Consider the following 24,633-nt stretch of genomic DNA (forward strand, 5'->3'; position numbering starts at 1 on the left):
ACTCATGTACCAGAAATGGGAAGGAACCATCCTGAAGTTCCTTGCATGTTATAAAAGAACCAACAGCAAATCTGCAGATATTCTTTTTTTGCAGAAGCATAAACAGTCATTTGTTATGCTTTACTGCTCATGTCAGAAAAACAAAATCTTTTATTTATTTTTAAGATATAACTTGTGTTCTTTCTTTGCTAGAAAACTTTTCTAAACAGTTGAGGAAGTTAACAGTTGAGGAAGTCAACTTACTTCCATCCATGTTATCCACAGTGACTTTGCTGAGGTCCAGTGGTGCAGCGACTCCAACTGTGAAGGGGCTCTTGGCAATGGGGTCGCCTCCAAACTTCACCACGATTGTCATCTCCCCCTGCAAAGAAACTGATCATTTACTCTGGAACAAACACTAAAAGCACTATGTTCATTTACCATCATGACCCTGGACAGTTTGCAAGATCTGTGACACTCTGACATGACGAACTTTAAGTGTTCGGTTTTGCCAAAATATAAAAAGCACTAGAAATAATCTGATGTACCTGTTGTGCAGGTGTGTACTTGACAGTCTGAGAGTAGTCATAGTTATCGATGATGTCAAAGTCTTTCACGGGAGAGGAGAAGGTAACGTCCAGCGGTGCTTTACCTGCTCCTTTAGTCAACACTGTGAAATGAGTCGGTTTTCCGCTCTCCACACCTGGACAGAATAAGAGAAGGGGTTACTTGTAATAATGCTCTCTGTATACTGTCACAGTCTCGCCTACAAATAGCAGATCATATCAAGGACTAACCTTTGATTCAAAAGACTGGGCTCAATGACAGATTTTTGTTTAAGACCTATTCTAATAAATTTAATGTCCCATTAAATCCACTCTCTCACCAGTGCGAGCCAGTCCAGGACCTTCTGCTTTGACCTTTGATGCATCATGTGAAGGATCGACTTTGACACTGAAGGGGCTCTGAGGAACTTCCTGTGTGAAGTAACCAGAATAAAACCACAGTAAGACCTTTTTTCTTAAAAGTGGACATTCTATAGCATAGCTTATGAAGCGAAAAGAGAAAAGCCCAAAAGGTAAACACATTTATTGGCACGTCATATTTAACGCAGAAAAATCGATGCATTTCTTCATACAAGCCTTAAATCATGAGGTCAAACAGATTTTAAGAGACACTCGCTCTTTTCTATGTTGTGTTTCACCAACATCAGACTTCTCCCGTAGAAAAAAAGTGAGCTATTTCACTAGTGGTATACAAGTAGGAATCCGAGCAGGTTTAGCAACTTAGAAATGATGAAAACATTAAAATAGAAAGATGTCTTTTTGGCACTCATTAATTCATCAAATCTGACTTGAAGCTGACTTAAAACACTAGGGGAAAAACTAGTATTTTATCTATTGATAGAAACTATCTGTACTTTGCAGGCAGTTTATGGAGTAAATCATGCTCTGCATTCCACACTCATCTAAATGTGATCACTTCTGACTCCAGACTGTGGACAGCGAGCACTCAGACCAGAGGGCGATCCTTTCAGGAGTGTGTTTGTACCTTGTCAGTGAACAGGACTTTAATGGTGAGCCTTCCAGCAGCAGGAGGGATGTATTTGACTGTGAACGTGTCGTTGGCGTTGGGAATGATATCAAAATCCACGTCAGCCTCTTTGTCGCTGATCATGTTGGCGTCACACTTAATCCCAACGCCGACATCACCTGAACAAACACAGTTGACCATAACCATATCGTGAACATGCAGTTATGACTCAGACTCCAAATAATCTCATTTCTTGGCCGATGATCGTTTCAGTGTATACACCGGCTGCCACAAGGTGGCGCTGCCTGCTTCCGTTTCTGCTCCTCAGTCAATCGTCTCGTCTCAGAAACACTTCACACCTCCGGGATGGTGCATTGCCAAAAACTCTAATATAAACAATAAGCCACCTGTGCAACACAATCGGCACTCCCTGCAGCACAAGACCCGAGCTATCAATCACAACAGAGGAATTCAGAGTATGAGAGATAAGAAAAGGACAAGAAACCATGTCAGACAACAGAAACTGCCCACCCCTGAAGGGAAACCACTGATAACCTGAAACCACTCCTGAGAAACCCCTCAGAAACCCTTTTTCTTTCTATACAGAGTGTTAGCAGATGACCTTCACAATTCTCTCTTGTCCCAAAGAAAAAGCTCAAATGACCCCACTGCACATACTAATGTTTAAGAATTTAATTCTAGAAGATTAAAAAAAACAAATGCAGTTTTTATGTGTACACACACACACACACACACACACACACACAAATATGAGCATCACCACTGTGGCAAAGTTTTGTGTGTTTTTGGTGGGGGGATTCATAAAAGCGTTTCCTGTCATGAAAATGACATGGAAGAAGAAAAATAAATAAATCTACATAAGTGTTACTTTCTCCAGTTTGAACATACTGATACTATGATTTGAAAATAAATAAATTCTAGTAGCATTTGCAAATAATTCTTTCAGCCTTTAAAAGCAGTTTACTTTTTTGCCCCCAGGCTGAATTGTATTTCAACGGCTCTTTTGGCACAAAGCAGAGTAAAAAAAAACAAAGACATTGTTTGTAACATGTGCATTCACTTTAAAATGATTGTAGCCTTTGAATGATACTACAATAATATACCCTACACCCCCCCCCCCTTTCCTCTGGTATGTCATGGCAATGATCTCAAGGCAGAAACATCCCAACAGGAAATTCATCCATCTGACCCTTCCTGAGTAGTAACACAGGATCATGCTTCATCACCCGCATGCACCGGCCTAAACATGCTCCCCACCACATTAAAAGAATATATGCACACTCAAACCTGGACGTGTGCTTTGTCTCTATTCATTAATGCAGTGACAAATACTAGTCGTCCTCAGACTTGTTTGAAGTGCAAGTTTAGATAAGAGTTCATAAGATGCAGCAGAATGGAAATGAATGTAGGAGTGGGTACCCTCTGATGATGAAATCAGAGGGGAAAAAAAAGGAGAAGGCTACTCTCGAACGTCACAGAACAGTCAGTGTAACTTGTTCATGGAAGTCGTTTTTCTGCTTCAAATCTTTTCCAGTTGATTCATTTTAGAATATCCAAATCTGAAGTCTGGTGTTGAACAGGCATATTGGTATCAAAACCGGTTGTTTTACGTTTGTGATACTTTGTTAGCTTTTAATAAACTGCTGCTTGGACTGACACTGAAACAGAACACACCTTGCTTATCTGTGTTTAGCACACTCCTAACACTCAAACCCCAAAGTTTGTGAAACAACTTGACCAAATACAAAGCATAAAATTACAATTACAAATTAATGTCCCAGCCAAAGAAAAGCACATCCCCTTTAAGCAAGTTCTTTTGAAGTGTGATAAAACAGTCAGGATTTCCTGTCTAAATGATTCTTAGTGTGTTCGAGTTACCATCTCCAGCTCCTGAACAGTCCACAGTGAAGTGTGTGGGCTCGTTGGCCTTCAGTCCACTCCTCTCCACTCCGGGACCAAACACCTTCACCATGTTGGGGTGGCTGCCTTTACCCACATTTACCTACGGGCACCAACAGGAAGTGACATCACTTATTTCAATCTCCTTAAGGATGTGAGGCAGTCAAATTTTGTAGAAATAAAATTAAAATTAAGACGACAATGAATGCTATAATACAGAGAACCACAAGGCTCCAAACTAGATGCACAGCTTTTTATTTTTTTAATTTATTCTTAGCATATTTACTGCAACACATTTCAACATCACGTTTATTAATGCTGGCTTCACACAGCTATAACTTAAGAGGAAAGCAGGTGAGGAGGATTCAATGTTTCCAAAAAGCCTCTGAAAGGTGTAGCAATAAACCAGGGTGGTGGCATTAAACAGTGAATTCTCTACAGGCAGATCACATCTACAATGTACACAGTTGTGCAATTTTACTCTAAAACAATAGAGAGCATTTCTAATAAAACTAAAAACTGATAATAAAAAGACACTGAATGAAAAGTGAAACAGTAAATTGCCCAAGTGCAGGTTAACAACTTCACAGGTGCAGAAAACTAAGTGCTGGGACTTCAATATGAATTTCTGGCATTTAAAAAAAAGGGGGAAAGTCCAACTAATAAATGCCATAAATTTACTTCATGATCATCAACTTGATTCCATATGTAACTCTAGTGTCTTGATGTGATATTAAAATTTTACCACCATCATAAAAACGTTTGTTTTTTAAGAAACAAAAGTCTTAAATGTCCTTTGTGCCATTTAGATAACATCTCCAAGTGCAAGACTGTACAATAATTATTCCACATCACAGCTACACAGTTACTGGGTCCGATTCAGGAGTCGGACTTTTTGTTTTGCCTGGTCTTTGGTCACTTCTTCCCTTTCCCTGCATTTGCATGTAGCGTTTAGATTTTGTTGTACTTTGTTTTGCTTTAAACAAGAAATCAGTGAACGAGTGAAAGAAAGAAACTGAATGAGCAAAGTCTAAGAAAAAGAAATGAACCAAACACAGAACAACATTTAAATAAAATGTTCATTTATTTTGAAATCAACTTCCACTTGTGGCAATTAAAGTGTTTAAGTGCTTTGTTGTTTTAGTACAGACTGAAATTAAAGTTGGTTTCAGTAAACACGTTAGTTACAGATTTACTGGGAATATTTTAAAACAAAAATGCAAGCACAGAAATCTCAAATGAGGCGCCAACGGAGGGGAAAAAAAACAATTCTGCAAACTTCTAAAAGCTGATTTAAAGGATTTTAAGTCACTACAGATGTTTAAAAAAGGAAATCTACTCATTCTATATAATAAAAATAGAAATCAGTGCAATGAGTGCAAACAGTTTCTGCAACTTGTGTTTAAGCTGATGAGTGCTCTTTTCAGACTTGTTTTTAAAGCCCAACCCAAGCAGACTGTCAGAGGGTGTAGAGGTTGATTTATTCTGCAACTACTCCAGAGGATTAGTCACAAAAGAAGCCGGGAGATAAACGATACGCGCTCTGACACACAGCAGGCAGCGGTAAACCGTTCAGCTTAGGGAGCGACAGACACCATGTCCACTCACTAGTGGGTAAATTAGACAGCATAAAAAGAGCTGCTAACATGGTGTGGACTTTATGTCGCAGTAAACACTGGAATCATAAACTGCTTCAGTCATCCGAGAGAACTTCTAAAAATAACTGCCCAAATAAGTGCCCAGAGGGATTCAGAGATGGACTTTGCACCGTAGATACAATGTGTGTATGGAAGCTGCCTAAGTGAGCTCATGTTGACGCAAAAGAATCAACTTTCTGCTTCAGTTTCTGGCTTTTAAACAGATTCTTTACTCCCTCGTCTGTAGCTCACCAGCACAGCAGTGGACAGTTTACACTGAGCCAGATTTGAACCATGAACCTCTTTCCCATGCTGGATTCTTTTCCTACACGTTTGATTAAAAAGGTGTCACTGCTGTAGGCTCCCAGCAGTGCTGAGAGCTGGGTGCGTCTGTTTGCATTTTATCCACCCAAAGTATCTTCACTGAAATTCGAGAAAGGCGCAGTCAGAACGAGGAAGCCTGCACGCAAGTCGCTGCAGCTCAGAACAAGCCTGCTGAACAATCAGTGACTAAGACATCACAAGGTGTCCATCGGCTGAAGTGATTTATGGACCACCGTGAACACTACAGAAATCAGTCAGGTTGTTACAAAAGCTTCTGAAAGTCTAGTCTAGCCCTAAACACTTTGAAAGGATAACAGACGTGCAACAAGCTGAATGTCTTTGCCAGCTCTTCATGCTCGTCATGAATCTCAGACTCTACGGCAGTTTCTCATGGGACTTGTGTGTAATGTATGTGGAACTAAACTTGTATCAAAGAGAAGGAGAGAGCCGATAAACTGCTTCAAAACAAACAGCAGCAACTCAAACAATGATTTCAAAAAGTAAAATAAAAGGTTTACAGACTGGTTAGTAAACATGAATGGAAAAAGAAAAAAACCTTTTCACTCTCAGTTTTGCCCTGATACTCAAAATCATGGGTCAATTGCATCTGTGTTCAGAATGTATGTTTGATGTGGATGACTTTCACACGTCAGCAACTTTACACTGAAAGTGTGTTGATCTCATTAAATACACACATGGAATGAAAAGGTTTTCCCTGAACATGAACACATTTAACAGGAGGGAAAAACAACAAACATGCTGTTAAAAATTCACTTATCTGAACCTCTCTGGCTTTGCAGAGTATAAATGTGAACTCTAAAGAATGCTGTCATTCTTTAGAGTTCATTATTTTGAGTCTTATAATTTCTGGTAAACTGAGGCTAAATCCAAAATCTTTTAAACCAGCTACACCGGAAGGCTTTGACACGTTTATACCAATGATGGGAGTTGCTTTTGCATGATCTCTCCTACATTTTTAGTTTGTCAAAAATGAAAAGAAAACATTTTTATCTTTCAATTTTCTGACAGGAAACCACTTTTGTGACTAAGACATTAGTATTTTGCTAATCCAATCCCATTAAGGGTTTTAAAAAAGGATCCACCCCCTTGAAGAAGTCTACTTTTAAATGATAACCAAACATTAGAAATGTAGTTAAATCTTAAGTGCATGTACTTAAAAAGGCTGAATGTAGTCCTGAAAGCGATGTCATCATGAGGCTGCTGCTCACTTCATGCCCAAAATCAAAATCTGAGATGTCAAAAAGCAGCCCTCGTTTCTGTGACATCATTAATACTTACAGTAAAGAGTTTGTTTTTTCTTTAAATCAAAACTGGAGCTTTGTCTGTAACCCGAAGAATAAAGTTTGGCTCACAAAACTGATAGTTATTGGTGTATAGCACCACAGGGGTCATTACATTGTAGACTGTTTAGTGAGCACTGCCTAAAAAGTTTGAGCAAATTCAGTTTAGGATTCTTCTTAAGGGTTATGACCCATGAATCTAGCTGGTTTATATGGTGAGTACTGACATTTTGGAGATGATGACTGCTGATACGTCAAAGCTGGTTTGTAGCTGGGATCAGAAAGGTTCAGGTGAGTGATTTTCAGGTGGGACTCAAACCCAAAAAGTGTTACACAAAAAAAATAAAAATGCATGGACAGTGGTTACAGTGCAGAAGACTGGTTAGTGTCTTGTGGTTACATCAAGAGTCTACATAACAAGTTTTAAGATTAGGGGTTTTAAGTGAGAATGTGAAGGACAAACAGCAGTTACAGTGACAACATTACTATGACGGAGTTCATTAGAACAGTGTAAACTAAAACATTTGAAAAATCAAAAACATTTCAGCTTCTAAATTTTTGATCAGACACGAGATATTGATTCCTTCCTCTAACAACCATCTGTTGATGATTGTGACGCTTTACAGATACACGCTGAGAGAAAGGTTTGCTTCCTTGACGAAGAAAACAAACTCACTAACCCAAACTACAGATATCCTCCCACGTCCACTGAACACATTTATGAAGGTATATTGAATACCAGATACTTGAATGTAAATGTAATGAGCAATCTACTGAGTTACAGGCTTATCCATGCATCTCAGTTTACCATTTCTTCATGTGAAGTGTTTAATTCTCATAATATTTAAAGTTTTTCTTAAATTTTTTGTTGTACGATGAAGCTCTGTGCACCTAAACTAAGAGGTGTACCTCTCCTCGATAGATGTAGTTATGATAATCAGAGGCCTCTTAGTTTTGCAGCTCTCATCTGTACTTTTTACCTTCAGCTCTGACTGAACAACTTCTACTCTCTCCGTCTTAATTAAATGCTCCGACTGAACAACCTTGATGCTTTCTGCCATGGCAAGATGCTCAGATTTGGGCAGGGAATTATCATTTCCTGTAGTAACGGGGTTCTGTGATTGGCTGCTTACCCTGAAGGGGCTTTTGGGGATGCTGACTCCCGCCCAGGACACAGCCACGGTGTGCTTGAGAGAGGAGGTGGGTGTGTAGGAGCAGCTATACAGTCCATCACCTTTGCTCCTCATCTTGACCTCCACAGGAAGTCCCTCTGCGTCCTGACAAACAAACAGGAAGTCAGCTAATCAATAGGACAAAGATGGGTACAAAAAATATATTGGAATGAATTAAATGGTATCATTTTCTCTTGTTATAATGGGAAATCTGATTAAAGTTTCTTTAATTGAAGGATTTGTTATGAAACCATAGGTAACATGAACATAGTTCAATCACATGACAGACAACAGCACCAGGAACTAAGCAGGCAGACAAACTTGACAACCACATCAAGCAAAAGCACATTTCATCCATTTGTTCATTCATTTCCTGGCAGTCTATTCAGCAGGGCTAAGCAGACTCCCACCACCATCTTCAGGGTGACACTGAAGCAGACCCAAAGCAGCAAGTCTTCCCTGGGTCTGATCTCAGGGTTTCACACTCAAAACACCACATTGAATTAACAGCTTCAAAAACTGGGTCACCCCATGGCTAAGCAGTTTGAGTGGCAAATGGTCAAAAATGTCTTAAGCATAGCACATTTAACTGCACTCACACACTTTGCATGCAACCTGTGAACTTTGATTTAGTTCATCTACATGTAGCTCATAAACCAACATGAACTTCACCATATGATCAAACTATGAGGAACTGGATGCAAAAACGAATTCCACACGTTTATTCCCACAGTCATGTTTGGAAACTTTCTTACAGTAATTAAAAAAATATAACTTAAAGGTGAACAAATATTAAGCTAATCTTTGTTTATAATGGTAGGCATTATTGCAAAAAAATAAAAATAAAAATAATAATATATCCTTAAAAGTTTGGGGCAGGATTTCTGCTTCTGACCTGAGCTGTGATGTTCAGAGGTCCTTTCCCAGCATGCTCAGCGTTCACAGTGAACTCGGCAGGCTGATTGACGACACAGCCGCTCTTCTCAAGCCCCGGCCCGTAAGCCTGGACCTGCAAACGTAAAACAAAAGTCATTCCCCAACTTAAGTGTTCATTGTTCAATTAAAAACACCTGAACATGTGCTCTTGTTTGTTCAGAGTCTCATTGACCTTATCTGGGAAGCTAGTGTTGTTATCAGGGATGATCAAGGCCATGAAGGGGCTGTGTTCGATGTCCTCTTCATCACAGGTCACATGGACGGCATACTCGCCAGGTTCTGTTGGCCAGTAACGAACGTCACATGACCCATCATTTTGGTCCTCGCACTCGATTTTGGCCTGTGAAGGTCCCTCGATGGCAAAACCTGAAGACACAGCAGGTTAGATTAAGTTAGTGAGGGTGTAAAGAACTGCAGGTTGGATACATTCAGTGGTAACATTTCAGGCTCAAAATTGCAACCAGTACTGAAGTGGCAACATCCATCTTTTATATGTAGCGTATGATTTTTAACCCCTTCACTTGTTTTTAAAGCCCAATCCCCCTTCGGGAGAAGGTTTATGGATGTAGTGAAGGAAATTATGATTGGTGAAAAGATTTGATGTCTTCTGCTGGTTCAGCAGCAGCTTGATAAATACAGGTGAACCTGAACCAGGTGTGATCACTCACCCAACACTCCCACATCGGTGCCAATGGACTCCACTACAAAGGTGGCAGGTTTACCCACAATGCCTCCTTCCAAACCTGGACCCCAGGCCCTGATCTGCTGAGGCCCCGCCTCCTGACCAACTGTTACTTCAAATGGACTGGAGAGGGGGAAAAAATACAAAGAAATCAGATCACACAGTCTGCTGCTGTTTTGGTAATGTCACAACATATGCATAAAAACAGCATGGTATGCGTGTGCGTGCGTCTAAATACCGCTACACAGTTTGAAATCACCCAAAAGACTGTCAACAAACAAGCCAACCACAGTGCCCCACAGGACTGAAACCCGACACTGCAGTTACAGTGTGTGTGCACAGAGTCTGCAGTTCATGTCTGTTGCTCTCCAAATAAAACTGCCTGTGCGGATTTACAGTTTTTCCCCTTTAAATGTTCCACTTTCCCAGTTTTGTCTTAGCCTTTTGAAACTTATGCCCACCAATGGCACAAACCATAACTATGCTTACTGGGCCAAAGAGGTCACTACAAAAACAAAAAACCAATGTACCTCTATATACTTTTGAGCATCAATCTTAAAGGGCAGGCAGACATCACTTCAGTAGAAAATTCCAAAATTTGGAAGTCTTAAACTGAAATAATGAATAAAAGCACTGCAGTACAGAGGCATTACGTGAAGGCTGAGGTCACCGGACTACCTATGCCTGGGAGTTTTGCCTCTCGGCTCATCCATCTTCTCCACATCTGGACTTACAGACACTGGTGAGATTCAAGATCAGCTATAGTTTATATTCCTTATATAAAGGAGTTTCTTCCTCTGAGCTTAGTTTAGCGAGCTAATGGTGAGTGCCGGATGAAACAAAACAGAAACCTGTTAAAGGGGTTCTCAACTCCCCTGCCCCAAAGATGTGAGGGCTGAGGGAAATTTCTGACCTGTTGTGACCTGTGAAGAGGTCTAGATTTTAAGACTGAACTACACACAGTTCAGTTTTATCCCTCAGATTCATGTACATCTTCTGATATATGTTCTTTGCTTCTCAGAAACCCTACACCATTACTAATATTCACACAAGGAAAGAGGGAAGAAAAAGAAAGAACAGCAATCTGCTTCACAGAAAGGTGACAAAAAGAAAACGAGGTCTTGAACATGAGGTCTCCTGAGGCCCCAGGAGACCCAGTCATTCAGATCAGATGAGGTAATGTGCTGAGGTAATGCCGTGAAACACGCAGCATACAAGCTCACCTCTTTGGGATGTGCTGACCTCCCCAGGTGATGGAGACGATGTATTTCCCAGGACTGCTGGGGTGATACTCGTAGGAGAACACCCCATCCTGACTGGAGAGCTGCTTCACTGGCTCCTCGACGCCCTCTGAAACCACACACAGATAACGTGATATGTCTGCACATCGTGGAACGGGACAAACTTGTGTGCTGTAATATGAGGCTATATAAATAAAACCGAGTGAGTAACAAGCTTTTAAATCACAGTTGAAATAGCAATGTGACATTTTGGAAAACAAACATCCAGAAACATACAATGGAAACTGAGCCGGTGGATACAACATGAAGCCTGGAAGTTATTTGTCTCTAAAGTCACAGACAAAAAAAAAAGAGAAAAAAGTAGATCTATGTGGTGTAATGAGGACTGCAGTACTCTACAAACTGAGGCCTGATTCAAACATTATTCTGTTTTCTATCATTCCAATCTTGACTTGACAGTAAATTACAACACGTCATCTCATCTGGTTCTTATGTGTGATTAAGACCAGACTACCAGCACTCAGAGTTCATCCGCCAACAGAGAAAGCATGAAAGTCCTGACCACACCAGGGGGCTTCATGGTGTGAAGTCACTAAACAGAAAATGGACAAAAACTGCAGTGTCTGTATGAAACTGGGCCAATGAGTTTCTGAAGGTGGCTCTTTGTTATTAGGTCTGAGCTTATTTCACTTCTCTTAAAAGCTTCTAAGATATTAACTGCACTCACTCGGTCCTTTGACTGTCACTTTCAGTTCTCCACTGCCAGCGTTCCTGGTGTCCACCTTGATATCACCGACCTGTTTGACCCTCAAACCTGACGGCTGGAGACCTCGACCTGTCGCCCTGCACGCTCCCGGCATGCAGGCTGCCAGTGAATGAGACAGCACAAGTAAACAGGTGATGACTCTTTCATTTAAAGGATTTAAGCTGTGCAATAGATAAATGGGAAAAACAATGTACTCACCGGGGCCCACGTCCACACTGAAGGGGCTCTTGGGGATTCCAACGCCTCCGAAGGTGACTGTGATTGTGTGCGGGCCACCCTGCGTGGGTCGGTAAGTGCAGCGGTACACGCTGTCGCCTTTATCCTCCATCATCACCTCCACAGTGTTCTGCCGGCCCTGAGGATCTTTGATCATGGCTGTCACGTCTCCTGTACCGGCACCTACAGTGACGATTTCTTAATATCAATGTTGATTCTCCATAAAAACACCACCTCTGTATGTAGAAACATTTTAAAGAGTGATTTTTCTTCTTGTGTCCGACTGCTCTTACCTGCAGTGTAGATGTCAAAGTAAGTTGGTTTGTTGGCAATGTTTCCCACAGGTTCGACTCCCGGGCCTTTCACTGTGACTTTGGAAGCATCTCCAAGCGCTTTATCCACATTCACCTCAAAGGGACTTTTGGGAATCTCTTGGCCCGCAAACAACACAGTGACCTAGAACAATTTAAAAGTAAATATCTAGATTCTGCTTTAAAAATTAATAATAATAATAATAATAATAATAATAATAATAATAATAATAATAATAAAAACAACTCGTGTAATTTTAAAACTCTTTTCATTACACAGCAATGAGAAAAAAACCTGGCATTAATTAATTTTTCCAATAAATCCAAATTAAAAAACTATTTTTACTGGTACTGCATTTTCCAATGAAATTGAATACAACTGTATAAATATGTATAAATTTTCTTTAAAGGTTAATTTCTTAATAAGAAATACATCGAACCACAAATCTTCACTACAGTAAAAAAAGTCCATGTATTTCTGGACTTCTTCACTCAGAGTCGTAGAATACAAAAACTTGACGTGGTGAAAATGAACACTTTCTAGGTAGGTGACAGTGTTTTCTAATTCCAAAGGTTTGACTAATACACTGCTTTTATCTGCTGGTCGTTTTTCTGTTGTTGAAACATAAGCAAATTAGCGTATTACACAAGTTATAATTCCTAATTAAACATCTGCTGAGAGGAACAATAACCTTTAGGTTTTGTTTTTTTTTTTTTTAAATACTTGCCCCACGATACACAGAAAGTGGGTTTCTTCTGTCCTGATTCAATTATAATAACGTGTTCACAGTCAAAACAAAGCCTACCTGGTGGGCTCCCATGACCTGAGGAATGTAGGTGACACTGTACGTCTTCTTGCCCTCGTTAAGCTCCGCATTCAGCTGATCGACACAAATGCAAGTGGATGTCATGCAAGTTTAAGGTAGTTAAAAGGGGGACCAATTAAAAGGAAGTAAAAGCATAAAGTATACACACAGGTCCATGAGTTTAGCGTTTGTGAAGTTAAACAGCTATAAACACAATTTCACTATTTTTTTTCCTTAAACTCTGGCTCTCTGGGTTGCCCAGCACAGTCCAAGAACAAAAATGCATCTCCATAAAGCAAAATATGTTTATGCCTGTCATTAGATGCTACTCTATAATGCGGAGGTGGATTTTACCTCCTCTCTTGTGCCGTCTGGATGATCCAGGTAGACGGTAACCTGCCCCTGACCCGCGCTGAATGTGTCCACTGTGAAGACAGCAGGTCGCAGCACTCTGTTCCCTGTGGGCTCGATACCTGCAGAGGACGACGGTCAATTCAGAAACTTTAGAGATCAACAAGCGGCACATTTAATCCCAATCAAAACCTTCTGCACACATATTTGAACCACAAACACACAGGATGGATTTACAGTGACATGAGTGATTAAGGGTTCTTCTATGTGCACCGTTTGATTTACAGAGTCCAGCATCAGATTCCATAATGAGTGGGTGTACATTTACTAATCTGGACGTACTGTGTTTTAATTGAATTTCACATTGTCACAAACGGGTCTCCGTACTTTTCCCTTTCAAATTGTCCTTATTAACATGCTCTCGCTAGTTCATCTCTGACCACAGATTAAAAGCTCAGCTGAAAGCATTCAAATACTGCAATTTTCAAATTCTAGACAAGAATCCTGTGAGGGAGCAGCTGCTGCAGCACACAGACTGCTCCTGACATAATTATTCATTTTATTATTTTATAAATATTTAAGTCTTTTGTCCTTGTGTTTTTCTAGCACAAGCCGTCAGTCTGTAGCTGCTGTGGGCGTGTTGGTGTCTGTGTTGCCTTGTTATTAATTTCCTGGTATTTCCTCCTCACTTACGGTCCAAGTTAAAGAACAAATGTTGACTTCACCACCTTGTGTTTGTGTGGATCAGATGTGAGTGCAGCCCATTGTTTGGATTATAGCTGCTTGTTTCCTCGCAGCGTGTCAAGTGCTCAAACACAGTGAGAAAAACAAATTACTGAATCAGTAACCAGATGAACTCGAGTGTTTTCAGAAGTGTTCAAATCTTTATTTTGTGTTGCAAGTTTGTGCGCGTACCCGGTCCGTATGCGCGGGCCTTCTTGGGGTTGAGTTTGGGTTTGAGTGGAGCTCCGGGCTTCAGTTTGGCTTTGGGGAACTGGGACAGGTAGGTCATCACCGACTGTTCGTCCGCACTGGGGTCGATGATTTCCTCTGGAGCGATCACCTGCAATCGCACAAACCGTTTACAGCTGGTCCAAAATAAATAAACCCGACTGTCCCTAGAAGTCAGAACTTGGCTCTCAGTGTGAAGGCAGCTTTCCCTGAGCACTCTGGTTTGGTAAACAGGAAAGCAGAGTCTGAGAGTGTGTGTTTATTTCTACCACCACACATTTCACATTAACATCTCCTGTTCTGTTTAGTTCTTGAGGATGTCATTCACATGTGGTTATCTGATGATAACTAACAGGATTTGTTTGTTTTTTCCCTGCTCAGACACAAGACTGCCATTAAAAGCTGAGAAACTCTGCGCCATCTTCATAATTATGGCAATTTAACTGAAACAAACAAAATGAATTACATATTTTGATATTTCCTATCGCAAGATAAACTGATACACATAACTCTGCCATTTCCACGTTAATCTGCAGTCATCTCTACAAGATATGGTAGCTTCAGGATACGATCTTTTACCAAGTAATCAGTCAGAATCTGAAACTGCGCAACAACCACACAGGCAGTCAAACTAGATACAAAGGAAAAAAGCTAATAGACGAACATGTGATAGTCGAACGAGATTTTGACAAGGCGATAATCTGTTGTTGGTTTCACATTTCCTTCCAATTACGAACCATTTATGCACCAGAGCAGTAATGAGATCCAATGCTGGCGCTGCATGAGGAGATGTCACTTTTTTTAACCCAAATTTATTGAGCTGGCTTCATTTCAGGCATCTCTACAGATGAGTTAAGTTCATTCACACCAAACTGGGAAAGCCATTTCCTTCTGCGCCAGGCCTTGTTCATGAGGGCATTGTCATGTGGAAACAGGAAGGGGGGGTGGGCTTTACTGCACCAAGGTTTGATGCATGCTGTTAAAAATATAATGAAGCATTAATATTTCCTTTCATTGGAACCAAGAGTCACTAACCTGGAAAATGGAGCTCATTGTTTGGAGCGTGTGTGTAAACAGGGTGTACACACAGTGTATGCTGAATAAACACACACAACCAACCAATGGTGGCTGCATAAATTAAACATGGGCAATGTTTCAAGTAATGACGTCAGTGTGTAGAAGTAACCGCTGTCAAAACCTCAAGTTTCATGCCGTTTTTTTCTACTCTTGGATCTGTAAGATGTCATGAGGAAGAGGCAGACACCTGCAGCCAATCAGAAGAAGAGCACCAACATAGGACACGTAAAGATTATTTTGGACAGAATGATTCAAAGCTATTCTAGTAGCTTTAAAACAGATTAAGGAAAACTCAGCAGTTTTAGTGAGGAGTCAAGTTCATGGAAAACATCAATTCGGACTGTTTATGGGGAAAATGTCCCAATGTTTAAAGTATGAAGCCTGAACTTTTGGTTCACAGGGGTTACTTTTACACCCCTTACATCATAATTTGAAACGCTGGTCTAATGGGGTTTGCTCACATTAAATATGCGACTACTTCATCTATCGAAATGCAAACAGACTGGTCTGATATTCTGGCTCAGTCGCTTCAGACACAGAAGCATTAGTGATGACTTCAGGTGGAAATGTGGATGTGAATGAACTCTGACGCCGTGAGTCTTTGTTTTCGTTTACTCTCTAAAGAAGACTTCTGTTTGAGTGTCAGCTGACTGGAGGTGAAACAGGAAACACATCAAGCATCAACCATTTTCTTTCCTTAAGATTAAAAATGAGGCTGCAGAGAGAAAAGTATTTTGTAATCCTCAAACATCTAAAACACCAAGTACCCACTTTCAAAAAGATGAAGACACTTTCCTAATCACTTCCTGTGAAGTTTCTTCATTACAGAAATGTTACAGCTGTTAAACTCTAGGCTTGCATTGCCTCAACCTCAGACAAGCTTGTGTTGAAAAATGAAAAAGCTTCCTGTGTTGCAGCAAAAATCAGGAAAATAATAATCTGATCATGTTCTTGACCTCTGACCTCTGGCAGCAGCTCACAGAACAGCAGATTCTGCCTTAATTGGGCTGCGTGACACAAAATGCATGGCGTTGTAAGAACTGCAGCCATTGTGATCTGCTTGTTTACACTAAAAGCCTCTCTTGCATTCCTCACACTTGGTTGCTAAAGCAAGCAAAGCGTTTGACTTGAAAAGCCAACTAAAGCTAGAAAACAAAGTAACAGTGAGTGTCTGAGGTGGAGACAAATTCTGGCACTAAATGACGTCACCTGAATTTTTAATGTCACTGAAAATGCTTTAAAGGTTAATTTAAAGGTCAGAGCAGTGACGGCAAACAATGGAGGGAAAACCAACCTGCGGGATGCCCAGCCAGTCATCAGCCAGCTGCATGGCTTCAGTGGCATTCTCCACTGGTCTGACTGGATCCCAGGTCTCCCAGTCTGGACACAGGCCTGCAAACAACAGAAACAAAACAATTAGTTTACAAAGAGTTAGGCTTGTATTAGCAACACTTGCATGTTGTACACAATAAGATAAAACTCATTATTCTTTGTTTAAAAAGTAATCTAAAAGACAGTGTTTATAATTCTGATGTTTTCAGTTTGGCATTTTTAGGAATCTCATACATAAACATGGAGCCTGGCTTTCACTTCGATTTCACACACAGGGTAATTAAAAATACCAGTGTGGTTAAACTCCAAAGGAAACACACCCATGCTGTGAGAAAGCCACTCTTACAGGCTTGCTGCATGCCAAATAGTTCCAGCTTCACCCAAAAATGCCATCTGACGATACAGTGTAATTAATTTTTGCTAATGAAGTTTGTTACGGTAAACTTCCTGCACAGCCTGGAACAACAAGGCGTACCTGGTGCACAGCTGTCCACCAGTGCTCCCAGTACTTTGCCGTCCCTCCAGTCCTGGCTGAAGTTGGTGATTGGTAGATCGGGGACTTTGTGTTGGATCCAGCCCAGCAGACGCTGCTTGGGTGTCTTTGACTCTGCCTGAATACAAAAGCACATTGCAGTTAGCAAGCTCCTGAAGAAGATGGCTTTCCATTTACAGCCACAAAAACAAGTGATTTTTAAAAACCAAACCACGAGCTGGACGTTACCTCTTCATCCTCGCCTTCCCAGACTGGCATGGAGATGGAGTAGTGTAGGATCAGAGTCCAGACCAGACCCAGGATCAGTTTCAGGTTCCCATCTACAATGGCTTTAGAGTCTGAAAGAAACAGGCAGACCTCAGGTCAGATTCAGATCAGTTATTTGCCCCCCTCCTTTAAGATGTCACCAAGCACCACCATCCCATAAAAAGGTTCATCTCCGTCCGTCACATCCCTCCGTTTGTCCTTTTATTAAATGTTTATTGGCTCATTTTTCCCCCTTTAGTGAGGTTTCGTGATTGGTACAGTTTGTTAGCAGGATTACAAAGTTATGGATGCAATTACGAGAAGAAGTTACCACAGTGAGGCTTGGATGGACTTAAAATTAACTGGAGAGGAAACAAATCATGATCCAGGAATTTCTGTAAGGATAATTTAACACTATAAACCGGGACACATTTAATCCCATCTTCACACAAATATCACACACTGATCTGGGTCCAGATCCAGATCCTACTGTCGTTAACCTCCAACTACCAACATTCATATTTACAACGTGTCCCACTTTCCTCTGCTGCCACACAGGACTGGATATTTCACGCTGCAGAATTCATTTCACAGATCTGTGCAACACTGAGCTTAGCTGCAGATCTGAAGTGCAAGCCAGCAACAAACCTGCTCCTGACTTTGTGGCTGTAAACCTTTTTAGCTCACAGTCTGAACAAAGCGCTGCTGGGTAACATTTCACATCAACCAGACCTTACTGTACCAGCTGGCACCACACAGCAACATGAGTTCATCTTCAGCTGCTGCACACAGAGTTCAGACCACAGCAGATAAAATCATTTTATTCAGAGTCTCTCATAACAGCAGCAAGTTGTTAAAGCAAGCGTGTGATATTTAAATGAAGGTTATATTTAAGTAAAAGGAACATGTTGGAGAAGACATGTTTATAATGGTGTATACATTTATAGTTAAAGCAAATGTAATTAATATTTTAAAAAGCATTGGACTAAACATCTTTAAAGAGTGTTTTATAGTTTGAGGTCAAACCTTTTGCCCATCATACTTTCCAGCCTCTCAAAGAAAGCCATATTAGGGTAAAGCTCAGGCTTAGACTGCTCTAGAAACCGTTTCAGACTTTGTCTTTGAGTACTGGATCTGTGTGATGTCACTGAGAGTCCCCATTCCTAATATGCTCATCTAATCCAGCCGCTGCTCAACCCTGTTTGAGAGGTGATGTTGGCTTAGATGGAGAGGAGGAAAAAAAAAACAACAACATTTGGTTTCAGACTGAAGATGAACCGATATTGATAAAGATCATTTTGACTCATACAAAGCCACTAGCAGCGATAATCAGAAAAACTTGTTCTAATGAGTAACTGCTTATAATCCCATTAAAACATCTGATATCAGGCTCTTTTGAAGCAGAGCTGCACGAGTCGCAGTCTACCTCTGCGAAACGACTCGTTTCATTTTATCCACGCCTTATAAATGGCCCGTGTTGGCGTTTCAATGCGAGCTGTTGACACAGTCGCGACACAGCTTATATCCGCTAAACACGCCACCACAGAGTGTGGGAAATCCTGTGATCCACCCCGTGAAACTTCAGCTCCGCTCCACCGCCAGCAGAACAGCTGTAGTCCCAACATGTTGCGACAGCTCAGGTTTAGGTGGAGCTTTGCAGAGCTGCCGCCTCGCCCAGTGACAACATTTGACTGTGTGCATTGCGACATCCTGCTTTCTACATTTTTAAAAAATTATTATCTCCCTTTTGTGTCCTTTAGCCCTCTTTTCCTGTTTCTCATTGTTCAAACTACATTTGCTTTTCCTCTGTCCATCTCACTCTCCCCACCTGCATGAATTATTAACATACAGCTTCTTATCTATGGTTTCTCCCTTTCTTCCCTTCTTTCCCACTCAGACTGTAATGCCACACCTTTAAGTATGTGTGTCACTACGAACTGCAAACACTTTGCCAGTGAACTTTACCCCCCAACTCACATATCCACCCAGCTTACTAACGGTTTAATCACACCAGCTGTGACACTCTCTGCATTAAGAATGTGAGTAACAAAGTGTTACATCAATGCATGAGAAATGCATGATTCACAGATCAAGACCATCCTTTTCTCTCCCACAGCAAGCTTTTGCACAGCCCCTCAGCTCATGAAAGTTGCCATTTAAGGCAGCTTTTGTCTGATTGGCTGTCTCTGACAATTAGAAGGTTTGTACAGAGGTGTGTACATGACCATATAATGACATCCCTACTTTATGATCAGATTCAGAGCAAAGACTAGAAATCAAACTGTCTGGATCAGAGAGACTTTTTAAAATTGTGCATGTTTTCTGTGTTTATATGGAATCGTGACCATGTGTAATGCAACGATCCACTGAACATAAACATTAAACTTCACGTTAAAATTGTGAGACAGATGATAGAGTTCGATTTGTGCAAATGAGACAAAGCTACCAGACGAAAACTGTTTTTACCTCGAGACTGAGCGTTGAGCGTTTCGAGTTTCTTGTGTACTGCGAGGTAAAAACTACCACTTTTGTCAATGAGTCTGGTGAAGTGGAACAGCTTATCTTTTGTCAGAACCAGTTCAAAGAAAAGCCAATGAGGAACCTTGAATCCATCTCAAGGCCAACAGATAGCAATAGCTGTAGTTCCAAAAACACTTTTCCTAAAGAAGGGCACTGAAAACCAGCTTCTACGCCTCTGTAGTAATTTTCCTGCTCAATTTATGGGCCCACTACTTATTTTGGACCATACCGAATAAACAGTTCGTAATAATCTTCATACCTCATTTCAAACTGGAGGACTAGCTGTAGTGCTAAACTCCACGCACATTTTTAGGATGTAGGTTGGCTGAACCTCTGCTCTAACACTTCACATCAGGCTGGGAACTAAACACCGTGTGTGCGCCGTTGTCGACACAGTTTTGTGGGTAACGAGGCTATCACCATGGTACCCCCATTGTTCATATAAAGGTCGAGAGTAGCAGAAAGACTGGAGGGCTTGGGGGGGGGGGGTTTAAAAAGCAGCCAGTTAAAACGATGACGGAAGGCGCAGAGACAATAAACCCAAGGACCGTTTGTGGCATCTCCAGAGTTCAGCTCGTGTGAGTGCCACAGAGAGCAGGTTACCGACTGCTTTAACCGCTCTAATAATCTGCTGCATTGTTCCCTGCCGGTTAAAGTCTGAGCCCTCCTTTCCCTCCCTCGTGACAGACTCCAAGGTAGCGCTGAGGAGAAGACATTACTCCAGCAGCCAGCTACAAGTCTTCAGCTAATATTTCAAAACAGCAAGAGAAACTCATTAAAAACCCTGATGTAACGTTCTGGGTTTGGTCCAAAGAACAAAGGCATAAATACTACGACACTACTTTACCCTACTGGACAACAAATGTTTGTGAACTACATAAAGTCCCGATGCAAACCTCGTCACACCTACATACAGACTCTGCCGTTAAAACAAAAAAAAAAAAAAAAACCAACTATTAAAAGAGCTGACATTTTTAGGCTTGAAACTGGCCAAGACAGAAAACAAAAGCTGCACTCAAAAGAAACCCAAATTTAAATCTACAGCAGCATTATTTTGGACCAAAGTCAAACTTAAGACTTTGTTTTTTAAATAGATGTGACCAGTAATTCTGTGCATGCGGTTTATGTCCCAGTGACCAGCAAGTTCATTCAGATAGTTCTCCAATATAACGTTTTTTTTTCTTTTCAAGCCAGCTGCTGATATTTGAGACTCTTCTAGAACGACTGCCTTCTCTCCCATGCACAGGTCCCAACTTTGGTGTCACATTATCTACAATCAAGACTGAAACTGCATGACTGCATTAAGTCATGGGAAATATTTTCTCTTCAGTCAAATCCAATTCTGTGATTATCTACAGTTTTAAGATACTTTTTCTGGTTTTTTTTTAAACCCCTTAAACAATATTTTAAATAGTAAATTGAACCCATCTCCCTTCTTGCACCCGTCCCTTACACCATGTGTAGAGCAGGTGAGTGCACTCAGTATTCACAGCTAACATGCCGTAACCATTAAAGGTTGACACGAGAGGTCTGCCTCAACTCCTGCGCCCCCAGCGATAAGAGACCACTGCAGTCGCCACCTCTTTTATTCTGAGATTCATCCATCCACAGCTCCATTCACAAAGTGGCTCACATTTAATACAGCCCGAATCTGCATCACATAAACAATGTTTTTGCCTCTCGGCAAGATGCTCTTCCTGCCCATACCTGCTGATTTGACCAGCTGCTATGGAGACAAAACAATATCAACACAACAAGGACAGGACTGGAGAATCAAGTACTGGGATAGTTTGAGTTTGCATAAGGACAGACAAAGAAACGTGGAATTTTTGAAATAGAAAGCAAGAGAAGGACTGTGATAGCATAAAGGTGAACTGAACGGAACTAAATGCCTTTCTTATCTGTGAGTCAAACCTGGACTCTTACAGAAAGTTGCATAATGAGCCCTGAGCGCTTAAGCTGAACTAATCAACCTACTTGCTGACCTAGAAGTCCAGAAAATCCTCATCTCACACCCAAGTTACAGACAGGATGGAGAAGTAAACAAAACGTTTAAACATAAGAGCCACAATCAAACCCTGAGATCTCTCCATAACTGATTCAGGTTTCCTAACAAAGTAATGTGTGATGACCAAAGCTATCCCACCTCTACCTATAAAAGCTCAGTGCCAGGTACAACAGGTAATTAAATGCAGGTATGGAGAAAAAACAAAAACAAAACCATTACTACCAAGTCAATTTGGTTACATTTTGTCGCCACAAAAGTTCTGATCTATTTAAATGACTCTACTCATGACCAAGTTGTCTCCCTTCTAGGATTACAGCAGCTATTTAAGCTTTCATCCTCACATTTCGCATAATAAAATGTCTGACTTCTAGTGAAACACGACTCATGTCTCTCAATACGAGTAGAAGCTCCATCATGCTGCTTTGGATAGCCTCAGCAACATCAATTCATTTACTGAAGAGGAGCTGTGTCCCAACTTCAATAATGGACAGTCCAGGATTAAAGTCATTCGATAGACCGGAAGAACTGGGCACTGTGTTCACTGATGGAGTGGAAAACCTAAACGCCGATACAGTTCAAATCCAGACATTTCACTTTTCTCCCATTAGAAACAGTAATAGATTCAACTGTATTTTACTGCTCTGTGTGGAGGCTTCAGTGGGGCAAAGAATGGTCCCAACAGTTCTTCCAGTGTAACAGATCAGCTTGTCTGGGGCACTGATTCAATTTTCACCAAGCCTTTTAATAGAGTTTCCCCTTTGCCCATCTGCTGTGGTGAATTAAGGAATGTCAAAGATCACAAGCACAGAGCATCTCCACTACGAACAAGTACGACTGCTACAGTCCTGGAAATCTGAGACAACAAACATCTGAGAGGTGGCTGAAAAATGAGGAAATGTCCTACGATTAGACAAAAATCAGACACACCATGTCAAACAAAGACCGTTGCACCATGGCAACCAATCAACAGTCCGATCAAAAAGTTTAACCGTCTAATAGATAGTAAAATGTAGATAGCTTGTACATCTTAGTGTTCTTGCATGTTGTACTTAAACTAAACATTAAACCTCCACCCCCAGCATTTTGAGCCAACTTCTTTTAATGACTTCAATTTAGGAGATATTCACACAGCTTCAAAGAGGTAGGAGACATAGTTTCAATAAAACCATCAGTTTTAGGTCTACAAAGGAAGCAGAGCATCTGTTTTCTGATAATTCACTTAAAATCACTACAATACAAACTTAAGGGTCATATCACGTCGGACAGCTGACCGCTCAAAACAAGTCCTTTCATATGAAAAGTCACCATAAACCTACGTTGTGATACCAGGCTCTTCCAGCTTTGTATAACTCAAATGCACTGCGGTTGTTAAAATAAATAAAATTTGTCATAAGCAGAGGTCACTGCAGTTCACTTTCTTTGTAAGCATCTCGCCCTCAGAGGCACGGCTGCTGCACCGCTTACAGCTGTTCCTTTGCACGATGACTTGCAGACACACATGTTCAGCTTCCTACCCAATAATTTACCGCTCAACAGTAGAGAACAGTCTATGCCTAAAGCAGATCATCACACTGATCTCAGCCAACCACACCCCGCCTAAAACATTCACCTGGATGTCCAGCACCGTAAGGACTGAACACCGAAACGGCAAATTCCTGTAAATATAATTTAAACCAAATCTTTTAAACCTGGGGCTCTTACAGGGTGACCTACAGGATGTCTGAGCAGTTTCCTGATGTTTTTGATCATTCAAGACAAGCTAAATTTTAAGTTTGAGGCAATTAAACGCTACTAGCCCACAGTCTCACAACAGTCCTGATTCTTCCTTTGGTGGAAGTCTAAAATCTCTTCAGTTGGTGCCAACATGCACGAAGACGCACGGAAGCAGCAACGATTTTAACGATGTCATGCGGTGAGATAACGGCAGAAAATCAAGAGAAATAGCCTGAAGACCAGTGGATGTGTTCAATTTCCTTTTCACCAACACACTGGCCTCAGAATTATAAACTCCAGCTTCAAACCATTTCAAACTTGTGCTTTGAGATTCACCACAGTAAACAATACAACAAAACTTGTTAACCAATTTTATCATTTCCACTTTTCTTGCTGTGGTTAGAGGCCACATGCCTGCTGTTAAATATTCCGTTGGGTTTTACTTTGTGCTTCAGTAAGACAGAGGGGTGCTATTGTGGCAAATGTCTGCCAACACCCAAGAAGAAATTGTTAAGAGTACTTTATTATCCAAATACTCAATCATGCATTTGTTAATATAGTGTTTGGGGTTCCTCTATAGACTTGTTGAAATCAGTATTTCCAAAGAGCCGAAAGTCTCCAAATATCTTTCAGCATTAGTTCAATTAAACCTGCCCCAGCCTGTCAGGGAGTGACTGAGGTTATCACAAGGGGCAAAAGTTTCTAAGAAATATTAAAAAACAAAACAGAAGACATTAAGCTGCAAGAGATTTTGATTTGAATACAATTTACAGTTCACTGCACAGCCTTAAAATCAGTTTAAGCCACTGATGTCCGTAATCTACCAATTAGGATAGCAGCATTTAATCATGAAATCAACTAGCTGCATGCCTCTTTAGTCGAGGTACCCTTTAACCCGTCGAGTGCACAGACTTGTTTGCAGTAAATAAAACAAGTACAACTAAGACGTTAGCAGCTCCAACATGAGCTGTGCCAACCAGACACTGCAAGGACCCATGTTGAAAGCGAAGGGAACGAATATGTTTCAACACAGATTTTAAAAGGAACCATTTTTATGGCAGGTTGCAACATCAGCAAAAAGACAAAAAAGTAAATTTAGGTGGAAAAATAAATTTAAA

At 40.9% G+C, this 24,633-nt stretch overlaps 1 protein-coding gene across 4 annotated transcripts in view; it reads right to left on the reverse strand.

Moving 5' to 3' along the window:
• The window catches only part of flnba (filamin B a), a 64,811-nt gene that overhangs the window by 19,270 nt on the left and 20,908 nt on the right, over positions 1 to 24,633 (reverse strand). For 2 of the 4 annotated variants that reach the window (XM_013908595.1, XM_013908594.1), the window contains exons 2-20: positions 17,257 to 17,366; positions 17,011 to 17,146; positions 16,498 to 16,595; positions 14,091 to 14,238; positions 13,179 to 13,297; positions 12,825 to 12,899; positions 12,001 to 12,163; positions 11,690 to 11,890; positions 11,453 to 11,590; positions 10,708 to 10,834; positions 9,471 to 9,607; positions 8,975 to 9,168; positions 8,762 to 8,875; positions 7,828 to 7,971; positions 3,412 to 3,535; positions 1,531 to 1,691; positions 866 to 956; positions 528 to 682; positions 244 to 361 (exon numbers count right to left, since the gene is read on the reverse strand). In XM_013908595.1, coding sequence (XP_013764049.1) covers positions 244 to 361; positions 528 to 682; positions 866 to 956; positions 1,531 to 1,691; positions 3,412 to 3,535; positions 7,828 to 7,971; positions 8,762 to 8,875; positions 8,975 to 9,168; positions 9,471 to 9,607; positions 10,708 to 10,834; positions 11,453 to 11,590; positions 11,690 to 11,890; positions 12,001 to 12,163; positions 12,825 to 12,899; positions 13,179 to 13,297; positions 14,091 to 14,238; positions 16,498 to 16,595; positions 17,011 to 17,146; positions 17,257 to 17,366 — 2,553 coding nt within the window. Of the gene's footprint in view, positions 1 to 243; positions 362 to 527; positions 683 to 865; positions 957 to 1,530; positions 1,692 to 3,411; positions 3,536 to 7,827; positions 7,972 to 8,761; positions 8,876 to 8,974; positions 9,169 to 9,470; positions 9,608 to 10,707; positions 10,835 to 11,452; positions 11,891 to 12,000; positions 12,164 to 12,824; positions 12,900 to 13,178; positions 13,298 to 14,090; positions 14,239 to 16,497; positions 16,596 to 17,010; positions 17,147 to 17,256; positions 17,367 to 24,633 lie in introns of all 4 variants that reach the window. The other 2 variants (XM_013908593.1, XM_013908592.1) reach the window with 1 other exon arrangement.

This window comes from Pundamilia nyererei, unplaced genomic scaffold (assembly GCF_000239375.1).
Source record: "Pundamilia nyererei isolate P.nyererei 1_Seehausen unplaced genomic scaffold, PunNye1.0 scaffold00012, whole genome shotgun sequence".
NCBI classification, from domain to species: Eukaryota; Metazoa; Chordata; class Actinopteri; order Cichliformes; family Cichlidae; genus Pundamilia; species Pundamilia nyererei.